Raw genomic sequence first — 11,885 nt, forward strand, 5'->3', positions numbered from 1 at the left:
TTGCACGCTCGCATCAGTTTTGGAGTTCCAAGAAGATACCCATATAGTCAAATCAACATGGTCTTTACTTGTAAAACTCATGATGAGTAACAATTAGCGCAACAATAATTATCCTAAATGTTAGTCATAGTGGTTTTATTGCTATATCAAAATTGAGCTATTTCTTCATTTTGTTCTATAGTTGTAAAGTATGGTTATCAAACCGAACATAAAACGTGTTGTTTGTTAGGCCATGTTGATTTGATTATATGGATGACATCTTATGAAAATCCCAAAACTGATGCGAGCATGCGAATAAAAATAGTTTGGTGAAAATAAGCTGCATTCATTATGAAATCTATGAAAGGTTGAACAAATGACAAACCTAGAGTATTCTCAGTCTTCTACTTTGACATTGGTATTGACGTTGACGTCTGTGTATTATTTCCTGACATATTTTTCTTTTAATCTACGGCATGTATTTGCTCCTTTTTTGTACGATTGTGGAAAACTTTTTTATCTATGGAAACGAACGAAAATTGATGCGCGTATATGATTAAATCAAATCAACATGGCCAAAAAAAGTTCAATACGCGTAAGGAAGTCATACGTACTGACTTGATATGCGATATGGTGACGGCCCTTTGAACACATCCATTTCTTATAACGCACTGAGACCTTTGAAGACCAGTCTTATTGCGTTCTTAAGATTCAGTTGGATGTATATGATCTGAAAAGAGCGTGCCGTAGACATGCATACGGCATATGTCGGCTGCTACATTGATCGTAAATGGTGCTTCAGGGAATTGCTTTCTGGTAGATGCTTTCAGAACGGTGTAAGGAAAGACTCTGGGTCTTACACAAGGCCAGAGCAACTAAATTCTATGGATGACATCCTATGAAGAATACGAAAGTAATGAGATGGGTAAAAACAACAAGATGGGTTAAAAAAGGCTGGCTAAATTTTTTTAAATAGACACAATAAGCGTCGTAACAAAACCTGAAGTGACAAAACGTGGCATCACAACTAACAAGGCATTCTTAAAGAAGTGAACTAGTGTTTGTTTGTTTGTTTGTTTGATTGTTTGAGCCTTCGATTTATTCATGAGAAGCTCAAATCGGCCAGCTGGCCGCTTTTCATTGAGGTCATGAGGGAGGTCAGGGTCAGATAAAATATAATACAGATACAGATTACATTGGGTACTATTGGATTCATCAACCTATATCACTACACATACTTGGTACAAAACATATAGTGGTGCAGGAAGCTCAGTGTTCATAGTCCGTGTCCGTTCGTTTTGGTCAATAACTTTTACTTCAAGAGTCTCTTAAAGCAGGTCAGAGTTGGAGCCGTACGTGTGTCTGGTGGTAGGTTGTTCCAGACATTGTAGTAAAAGTGATACTAGTGTGGTACACTGGTATCACTTGCCAAGCTGGCAACTACATTCATGGCTTTCATATTGGTGGCACTTTTACAAATACCCAACAAGTTTCACTTCTGTAACTATAGTCATGGCTCCCCAGTGTCACTTCTACAAGTATGATTATTAGGCTGCAACACAACATGTTAGCCTGTTTTGGTCTATCTGACCATCCCCGAAGAGGAAAAAAATATTGTTTTTCCCCCTGAAATTAATGAGCGCATCGATGTCATCCATAAAATTTACTTGCTGTGGCCTAACTTAGGCGGGTTCTCAAAGTCGCAAAGCCAAGTCTTCGAAAGGAATGCTGAGGGGAATGAACGGAACTCTTTCAAATCATATTTTCTATTCAATACTTTGATATCTTATAAAGATAAAAACAGGTCTTTTGAAGTGCAGTGCTCGTTGTCTTTGAAATGCTCTATCTTAGAGTCTATCTCACTATCGGTATATTCAACGTATGCTTACCTTTGAGTGCGTAAATGTAATGTCGCCTTGCAATGCTAAATGACGTGTACGTGTCTAATGTTTGGTGTATGAGACGTGGAACTGAATGCTTCACTGATTTAATCATTAAGGTTCGCAGAATTTCATTAAGTTGCGTTTTCTAGATTGCTATGTATTTTGTAACGTTATTTATGAGTGTGTGTGTGTGTAAAGATTGCACGGTGCTTGAAAATTTATGGAGTCCATTTTCTTCTTTTACAGACGCGCCGGTCATACTAAGGGCACAGCGGGGGTGAACTGTGTTTCAAACATGGAAACGGGAGGGGTCACTCTGGACAGCAATGGTCACTCTGGACCGCGGTCAGAGAACGGAGTTGCGGGGACCAAGTTTGGCATGATGTCGTCTTCTTTTGAGTCCAAACGTACCGGAGTTTCGTTCGGCCAAATCGAGGAAGACTTCGACAAACCGAAGAAGGGCAAGCTACCGAAAGACGCGGCGGACGTGAGAGAGATGTCGGCTCAGATTGTAGCGGACGTCCTGGCCAGGTCAGTTTTGGAACACCTGGTGGTGAATCAGAAGAGATTCGGGCTTAATGCCGAGGCGTTGACGGCGGCGCGCGCTGCGGCACTCTGGGCGGCGAACAGGCCGGCCGCCCCGTCCCTACAAAACCCCGAAGCCGCCGCGTGGGAAGTAATACAAGCCGCCGAGAAAGCCTCGAACGTGAGTCGGCCCGCTGCAGTATTGTCTACACTATCCAAGAAAGACGAAAAATCCAACGGTAAAAACGGACTTGCAGTGACCAACGGTAGGACTAAAGAAAAAGAGAACGTCACTCGTCCGAAAAAGGCAAGAAGCAAAACGTGCGTGATTTTGTGACTTCCGTAACTATCAGCTGCTCCATGGATTTAATTTGTTTTATTCATGTTGTCTCAGCTGTTTCATACTCTCGAAAGTAGTATAAAAAGGAAATGTATTTTGTACACGTGAATGAGAATCATAATGGGCTACGGAAAGCTTTTCAGTGCCAGGGACAGCTATGCTCTTATGTCCATTAATGTACAGGTGTTTTCGCATGAAAAGAAAGGAAATTGTATTTTTCATTCTATTGTACTATTTTTAAACACAGCCTCATTGAATGGGCTTCGCAGATGTCTATAATTTACATGTATACCACCAGCTGCTGTGATTATGATGTTCTGTAAGAGTTCAAAGAGTCGAGAACGGAACTTGATCGGTTGACGTATGAACTGCAATGTTGCACATTGTCTTGTTGTCCACGAGAATAAAATTTCCTCACCTTTGACCTTGCTGTGACGTCAATTGCGCGTGCTGAAATTTCATGTATGTGGATCATCTACTGTTGTGACGTCATGCAGCCTAGCAACCAGGTTCAGGCACGGATTAAAAATCACCGCATTGACGGCACTGACGTAATGGCAAACTTGCCCGAGCAGCTCTGCATTCCATGTCCTTTATTATATTTTCTTCACATATTTTATAATTGTGGGTTGAATATTTATTTTGAACTTATAACTCGATGCACTGTTGTAAAACAAAATAGCTTCATCCCTCTCTCCTGCAAAGATTTACATTGAAAACGCTATATTTTTTAAGTAAAATCTGCACATTTAACGTTATTGTACTTGATTGTTGTGATTCGCCCTGACGTAATCATCACTTGAGCTAACAGGTGATCATCACGTGCGTTCCCACGTGATCATCACGTGACGCCTACATACTTGTTTTGATCGGTTTTCATGCAGTTTTCGTGTGATTGAGGATTTTCCTCAGACAAATGAATAAATTATACAAAAAAAACTTTCCTGAAACACTTGCGCTTTTTGTATATAACAATAAATATTTCTATCATCTAAGAACTTGAAATATATATGTTTTACATAGAAAAAAATAGTTAACGTTACATAATTCTTCAGAATCCGGATCACCTTACCTACCTGACAAAGAAAAACGGAAACAGTCTAGATTTCAAAAATGAAAATAAGTACGCACTTTTGTTTTTATATGTATTTGAAATTTCGGCTTTCTACAATATCAAAAAACATCAAATAAAACAAAACCCGTCATCCCGTTCTGTGTCAATGTTTTGATCAAAACACGTTTTGCTGAGCTCCGTTTTCGTACAATTTGATTGTCATACATATCTAACAAGGTTTCCTTCTGAGCGGCGTCCTTTTTATGTGCTGGCAAAGGCGGCCTCGACTTTTCAAAGATCCAATGAACAGTTAAATGGATGTTCATCATATTACTCTGTATAGTAACACCATCAAAAGGCCGAAATGGAATTAGACCGAGACACCATGTACCAATGCGATCATCAAATGTGGCTGATCTGGACGAAATACAATCAGTGGCCACGTAGTCTAGCCTTGCAAACAACTGTTAACTTTATTTTTACTAAAACTTATTCATAACGTTATATATGGTGACCAGCCCCTCCAACTCTGTCCTGCCACTTGCGACATTAAGTAATCGCACATCACCACAGGGTGTCTGGTGTTTTATCAGTAACCATGGTGACAGCCGTCTGGTACAGGTCATTGACCTTATTTGTTTTGAAAGAAAGAAGAGGAAGAAACCAAGTAAAAACAATAGGTTTACATTTTCATGAGGGTAAACATTATAAATAATTCTTGTAGAGAATGTAGGGGGGGTTAATTCAAATATGACAATGGATAATGTCCGTTTTGGAAATCATTTTACGACAAGCAAATGGTAATAATATTTCCATAAATCGGTATGCAATGAAACCGACGAATGCTATAAAGACTCGTAAAACCTATGTGCAGCAAATGCTTCTGATGATACCGGTGCAACATGCAGTTACTCGAAGTTGGAACGACCGACAAAAACAATGCAGTGAGGACCTCTGTCGATTTAAAACTGAACTGCAACCAACGGTAAGCACCCGACAGGCCAGGTATATGGTAAACTGCGAATGTTATATTTATATTCAATATAACGCTGGTGTATAAACTATTTATGATAAGGAAATGATGTTGTTTTTCTATACATTTTGACGGTTCCACATTTTCAAAGACAAGAAATTAACATCTTTAGAACATTTCCCTACCTGTAAAAGAAGGTGACTTGTACGCATGGTCACTGCGCACCTGTGTAAAACATGGCGGCCCTAGCAGACGACATCGTCCTGAGTTTTCACGATTCTTGCCTCAAAAAGTCCGACGTCAAACTTCTACAGCCGCCGAACTGGTTGAATGATAAGATAATAGGCTTTGCGTTCGAGTAAGTATGTATTTTTGATACCTGTTTGTTAGGAAGTACTAGATTTCACTGTTAGAAATGGTTGTGAAAAGGTGGGAGGGGGGCAGTCATGCTTTCCAGCTTTCGGGTGTTGACATAAACGTCTGAGAAAATTGGAGTATTAGAGTATTCTTCAAGAAAATATAGATTGGGACTGCCATGTAACACTACTTCACCTTTATCTGTGGGGTAACCAGTGTTCGTCTGTATTTAGTGATAAGTCGACAGATGGTGGTTTCAAAATTATACAATACTCTCAAAATACTATAGTTTGAAACCACCATCCATCGACTTGATATCCCTAAATACCATATCTAAAACAACGGACTTGGACTCCCAGCACAGGTAGCCCTCAGTGCCACTCTGGCCAATTTCAAATTACATGTACATATATAGCTCCCTTCCCACCCGTTCCTCCCTCCACATTACAATGCTCCATTACTTCCACGCTTCGCAGTAGACTTCACAATATAGGCAGCATAATCTTCAATTAGTTGAAGGTGGCTGCCTTAACCGAAAGAAGAAGAAGAACGGATATAGATTACCCCGCGGATAAAGGGGAACTAGTGTAAATGCACTTAAATAACAACGGAGGACTCAACCCACCACCTGCATATCCAGTTAGTGCGGGTAATACAAGAGTTAACGTTGTTTGAAAATGTGTGTTTTTTTGTACAGGTATTTTGAAAGAGTGCAGTTCCAGGACTTTTCATCAGATGTCACTTTTATTAGCCCTGACGTCACACAGTTCATCAAGTACAGCCAAGGTCTGAAGAAACTTCCTTGTTGATAGAAAGTTACCGTTCGGTGGAACCATGTATATGTGTCTGTATAGCTGGTCCAAAAGCCCTCTGGTATGACAACTGAGCTTTTCAGGCATAAGGCATGGCATCAGCTGGTGTAAGCATGGCAGCAGCTGGTTATATTACACTGAACTACTGTCACACCTTTGCACATCTAACTGTATAAGCATTGCTTTAAATAAGCTATCTAATGACGATGCTCCTACAGTACTTGGTGGCATAGCTCTAAAAATATATGTATTTCTGAACACAACAGGTTGGTAACTCTGGTACTTGAAGACATGATGATTCTTGTTCTGTTCTGAAAGCAGTTATCACTGTGTTTTAGAAAAGAATACAAATGAGTATAATGGCTTATATGTAATTCCACTCTACAGGAGATGACCTGGCACCATTTCTTGAACCACTGGAGCTGTCCTCCAAGAAGTTAGTTTTCCTGGCTGTCAATGATAACGCCAACCTAGAGTCTACTGGTGGCTCTCACTGGTAATTAGTTGTTCTTTCAAATGTTAAGGTACAACAACATTGTTCAAGCAACCAATGCAATGGCCAAGTTGGTAGAGTGCTTGCCTTTCAGTCGGTAGGTCTTGAGTTTGATCCTCGGCCGAGCCATACCAAGGACTTTGAAAATGTTATGTACTGCTTTCTCACTTAGCACTTAGCACTTAAGAGTTGCAGAATATTGTCACAGTAGACAATTGGCCGGTGCAATGACCAAGTGGGTAAAATGTTCGCCTTGCATTCCGTAGGTTGTGAGTTGGATCCCAGCCAAACCATTCCAAAGACTTTTAACTGCTTTCTTTGCTTAGCTCTCAAGAACCTCTCTGAAAGAGTATGGAAGTTGAACACACACCACTACCAGTGGACTATCCCCTTGTTGTAGTGACTACACAATGCTGTGTGGCCCAAGGGCTATTGAAAAGCTATTAGGCACCACCTTATGCAACATCTAGTGCAGGAGAGATTTTAGCCACCTAAAACAAAATGCTCAAATATTTGAAATTTAAATCTCTTTTACGTTGTATCAACTAACAATACCTATGATTCTACCAACAGGAGTTTACTACTGTACAGACGAGATGTTGCAGAATTTCAACATTACGATTCCGCTCAGGGAAGTGGCAATTCAGCTCCAGCAAAACTCCTGGTTAAAAGAGTTCAGCCTTTCCTAGGACGTGAGTACTTTTTCTATGTAATGTTTGCTTTTTTAAATTGTTAATATTGAATTTAGATTAATCTGCAGTTGAGTAATCTGTAGTGTTTGTAGAATTTGTGGAAAGCAGCAGTACTTGAATGCCCAATATTGCCTTCTATTTCTTTAGAGACAGATGTGTGTGTGTCTGTGTGTGTGTGTATGTGTGTGTGTCTATGTGTGTGTCTGTATGCAATTTTTCTCTCAACACTTGCTTACAAATTACAGGTTTTTGATTAATTGATATATTTTCAGAATCATCGAAAATTACCGTTAAGGAGGTGGATGCTTCACATCAGCAAAACAGTAAGTTATACCTCAAGATTTGACTTAATGTATTGATGTATATGCTTTTATATCTAGAAAGAGTACATGTACAAGGCAAACACTTTACTTACTTGGCCATTGAACTGGTTTTCACTTTGTTCTGATATTTTGAAACATTTACAGATTTACTATCCCTTGTTGATCATTCACTAAACTTTCTCCTTTTTTTGTGCTTTTCCTATTTATTCTCAGGTTATGACTGTGGAGTCTATGTCATCAGTAACACTGAACACCTGTGTAGACAGTTACTACAGGGGGACAGCAGTGATATCAAGGAGGCTGTCACCAGTACAAGCGTCAAACAAAAAAGAACACAACTTCAGGAACTTATAAGCTCCTTAGGGAAATCTTAGTGTCTTAGATTTTTCAATATCTGCTTTCTCTCTGAAAGAAAAACCAACATATAATACAATGGACATTTTTAGTCCAGTGTATACAAGTACCATACTTGGTAGTAAGATAGATGTAGTGAAAGCAACATAGCAACAATGGAATGCAAATGTAGTTCTGCCTCCTTGGTTTAACTTTGTCAGCTTGTCATAAGTTTACAATTGAGTCTCATTCACATTTTGAGGGAAATAAAAATGTAACAGTGAATAAGAGGAAAATGTGTTGCTACTTTGATTGTGTCTCTTCTTGTTATCTGATGTTAACAGTTACCTGTACAGTCAAACCTGTATTAGCGGCCACCTTTGCATAGCAGCCACCTGGCCATAGTGGCCACTTTTCTTCGGTCCCTTGGATTCGTAATGATTAAGAAATAGGCTTAGCGGCCACCTGTCCAACGCGGCCACGGCAACACGATTTCCGGTCCCGTCAATACAGAAACACTGCCTATTGCAACCATACTGCAGCCTTATGTCGCCCTGCACCGAGTTTGAAATTGTAGTTTGCGAGGATTTGGAGTTCCTGACAGGGTCATTTTGGCGGTAGCAGAAGGTATGCATGCCTTGAGCATTAAAGTGCAAGTCTTTGTCGGTGAATTTACCGATCGAGACTATGTTACTTGGTGAGAAAGGTTTAATAATAGTGGGAACTGAAATCATGTGTAGTTTGCTCATGGTCAATTGATCAACATTTTTCGCTATAGTGGCCACCTGTCTATAGTGGCCATATTTCTCCAGTCCCTTAAGGGCCGCTATAGTCAGGTTTGACTGTATATCATAGTGTAACGATTGTGCAAACTTTAAGTCATAACAATAATGCAACTAAGGTTTAAAGCTTTAATGAATCTTTAATCCTTGGTGCAATGGTCACATTCCAACTTTATAAAATAATTATAGAAAGTTTATTTGCAAGTTCATGGCTGGAGGCCAATTGCAAGTACATGGTGGAAACATAGGGGACATACATGTGACAATGAACAGTGATTAGCCTGATTAAATCTCGCTTATAGCAGCCCGCCAAACATCCGCCGGCCCCCTGGGGAGGGACCAGTTACAGCCCTGGACAGCGGAGTTTGTGTTACACAGACTAAACATTGTAAACAAGAAGCTACTCGAATCCTAACGTTAGTGTTGGCTATTTGTATTTATAAAGTTAATGTTATAGAACATCCTAAGTAAGTAACAGTTATAATGTTAACCACAGGACATGTACCAAGTTCTTTACAATGGGTTATCCGTGTCTCAAATTGTATCCTATTTGTCCTGTTCGCCATTGATCCTCCGGTATGAAGTGATGCGGAAAACTGCCGTCTGAAGCCTAAAGTTGTCTGTGAGCTAATGCGCCCGCCGTATAGCGGGCGCCCAGCACCGCCCGAAGCGAGAACATGTCGAGGGTTGGGTGGGCGGGTTCGCTTTAGGCCCCAGACGAGGACGGAGGATCTGGCAGCATGCACGTTGTGCTCAGGTGTGCACCTCTATATATACCTGGTAACCGGAAGTGACGTCATCCCTATCGGACCAATGGGCGAACAGAATAAATAGTATCCTATTTGTCCTGTTCGCCATTGATCCTCCGGTATGAAGTGATGCGGAAAACTGCCGTCTTTGCCCCAGCCCTCTTTGGCTGTTATGCTCCTACCTATTTCCGGCATTCAATTGCTTTCACTTCGTCGCCTCCCTACTATGATACTTTCCAAAGGTATCTATTCGCTCCTTTCCTCTTCCTGAATACTGTTAAAATCACTCCCTATCTTCATCCCGTCTTCCCGTCCTTATCATCACTCTCTCACCTTTCCTCTCCCCTTACCCATCCAATCCCTTTCTTATATCTCTCGACTTGTCCCCCACACTTCATCATGTTCTTCTCTGAACTTCGTCAAAACAACGTTTACCCACTCTAATCGGCCGCAGCGCGCGCTTCGAAAACTGAGGGAAAATCAACGCCGAGAATACCGACCTAAATTTCTCCACGTACAAAAGTTGAGCGAAAACAGGAAGGAATGAAAATTCTTCGAATGCTATCCTAACTTCTCGGCAACTATTGGAACCACGCCCTTCTGATGTCCCATAAAGGGAGCTCTCTAGTGCATCTGGCAAAATCCGCAATGTTCCGAAAAACAACAAGATCCTATGCGCACAATTTCAACAAAAAAACGCAAAACATATTGCTCACTCCATTCCTTATGCCCGTGTCCCACAAACACTATAACCAAGCCTCAGTCCGGACCAAGTCCTTACACACTCCCGCATAGCATGTTATCCAGCCTTCCGCGGAACCGGTCGCGCTGGATAAAATCGCCAAATGTCAAACAAGAGCGTACACAACTTTTAGGGTTTTCCAAGAATCCAGCTTTCCGCGGAACCCCTTCGCACTGGATGATATCACAATAAATCACGAAAAAGGATTAAAAGAACACAATTTCTCGGATCGTCCAGCCTTCCGCGGGAGCCCTTCGCACTGGATAACGTCACACCGAGCTGAAGAAAGACTGCACATTTTTTTTTTTTTGGTCATTCAGCTTACCGCGGAACCCCATCGCACTGAATGATATCTTGCCGTGCTATAAACGGCGTCAGACCAAAGACGTTCTTGGTCAGACCAATCTCAAAACAGGGTTGCTCGATTAGTTCCTAACCCTCCAGCATCCCGCGGCACCCCATCGCACTGGAGAACGACATGTCAAAATCTATTTACGAAAAGTAGGGGGAAAATGACTTACAGTTCCTTGAGTTGTCGGCGGGGTTAGCTGAACTGACCGGCAGGGGCTGGGCGGTGTCGGGGACTGGAGCGCCAGTCGACCCTGATCCTCTGACCGCTGTCCCTTGTAGCACTATGTTCGGCATAAAGAACATGGTTCACAACATAAAACATCACAGCCTAACTATTCGGCTAACAGGTTCCCGGCGTGTCTTGAGCCCTCTCTGCTGCTAAGGCTTGTGCAGGCCACCAACGGGTCCTATCAGGCCGCACATCTGGCGAGGTTGAGGGTGGCTATGCCGGCTCTGGGTGGTGGTGTGTCCCGCGCGTCCCTGTTGTTGGAGGGGGAGAGCGTCAAACCTGCATGAACAACACGTGAACAATGAGACAATGGGAAGGGACGGGCGCCCGGCAACAGGTCCGGTCCCAGACAGACAAGTCTACAGACATACGCATCTTCACACCGCCCAGCCTCCACATGCGAGCGAGCCGCGTTACGGGAGGTTATCTGGGCCACGCGTGTCCACAACTCAAACACCACACCTTACAGGTACGCACTCATACACATGCAAACTAAAACAAATGGTAGCAGAAAACCCCAAACACAGCCTCGACGTTCAATCTAGGAAAGCAAAAGAAAAATTCTACCTGGCTAAAAAAAAAAACGGAAATGACACCAAATCGTACCAACTGCGGCCTTCCAAGCTCAGATGGGTTGGCTGAACGCCACGCCACGCTCTCTCAGAGGGGTGTTAACTCCTGAAAACAAAGAACCAGGGGGTCGCCATCTTGCCTCCTGGATCATGCCATCGTCGTCCCCTGTTCCTGCCTGAAAATTTTCACGGAAATCAGAGAATGACATAAAAATCTGGAAACTCTCGTTCTGCTCCACACTTCAGCATTAAAAACCAACACCCACAGGTCTCCTTCGTAGGGGAAAAAAGGGTACAAAAAACATGGCGAGGACAAAGGAATTTCATAGAACCACCATCTTGCCATGTGGGCGCCAACTATCTGCTTGGATGTGGCTGTCGAACGCTGCTAAAACATACACAAGGTCACGAAATCACACAAGAATCACTCAGCTCCACGCGGAACAGAACGCCAGCGTGAACTAAAGGCGTCCTAAACTCGACCCGGCCTAGGATAAGAGGCTTGAAGCTGTAAAACGAAAAATGGTGTAAGGCGGCCATCCTCCCCCGAGCCGCTAAGAGCTCATACATATGAATACGCGATAGAAATGCAAATGTTAGAACAAACAGCCGGTCCTCAGAATTCCAGGCATCCAGCACAGCAAGAACGAGGACGGTACATGTAGCTCTGCACTCCTGAAAGCACACACGGTAATT

The 11,885-nt window shown here is 42.2% G+C and overlaps 2 protein-coding genes across 3 annotated transcripts in view; both read left to right on the forward strand.

Moving 5' to 3' along the window:
- LOC118415869 overlaps window positions 1-3,343 on the forward strand; it is a 29,201-nt gene extending 25,858 nt beyond the window's left edge. For both annotated transcript variants that reach the window (XM_035820725.1, XM_035820724.1), the window contains one exon: window positions 2,109-3,343. In XM_035820725.1, coding sequence (XP_035676618.1) covers window positions 2,158-2,724 — 567 coding nt within the window. In that variant the 5' untranslated portion in view covers window positions 2,109-2,157 and the 3' untranslated portion in view covers window positions 2,725-3,343. The remainder of the gene's footprint in view (window positions 1-2,108) is intronic.
- A 1,591-nt stretch (window positions 3,344-4,934) lies between these two features.
- Window positions 4,935-8,053, forward strand: LOC118416069 (sentrin-specific protease 8-like). The gene is made up of 6 exons (XM_035821127.1): window positions 4,935-5,112; window positions 5,809-5,897; window positions 6,311-6,419; window positions 6,990-7,108; window positions 7,381-7,431; window positions 7,645-8,053. The coding sequence occupies exons 1-6, from the start codon at window positions 4,991-4,993 to the stop codon at window positions 7,803-7,805; spliced, it is 651 nt and encodes a 216-aa protein (XP_035677020.1). The 5' UTR covers window positions 4,935-4,990; the 3' UTR covers window positions 7,806-8,053.
- The last annotated feature ends 3,832 nt before the right edge of the window (window positions 8,054-11,885 follow it).

Source organism: Branchiostoma floridae, chromosome 5 (genome assembly GCF_000003815.2).
Source record: "Branchiostoma floridae strain S238N-H82 chromosome 5, Bfl_VNyyK, whole genome shotgun sequence".
Lineage (NCBI taxonomy): Eukaryota > Metazoa > Chordata > Leptocardii > Amphioxiformes > Branchiostomatidae > Branchiostoma > Branchiostoma floridae.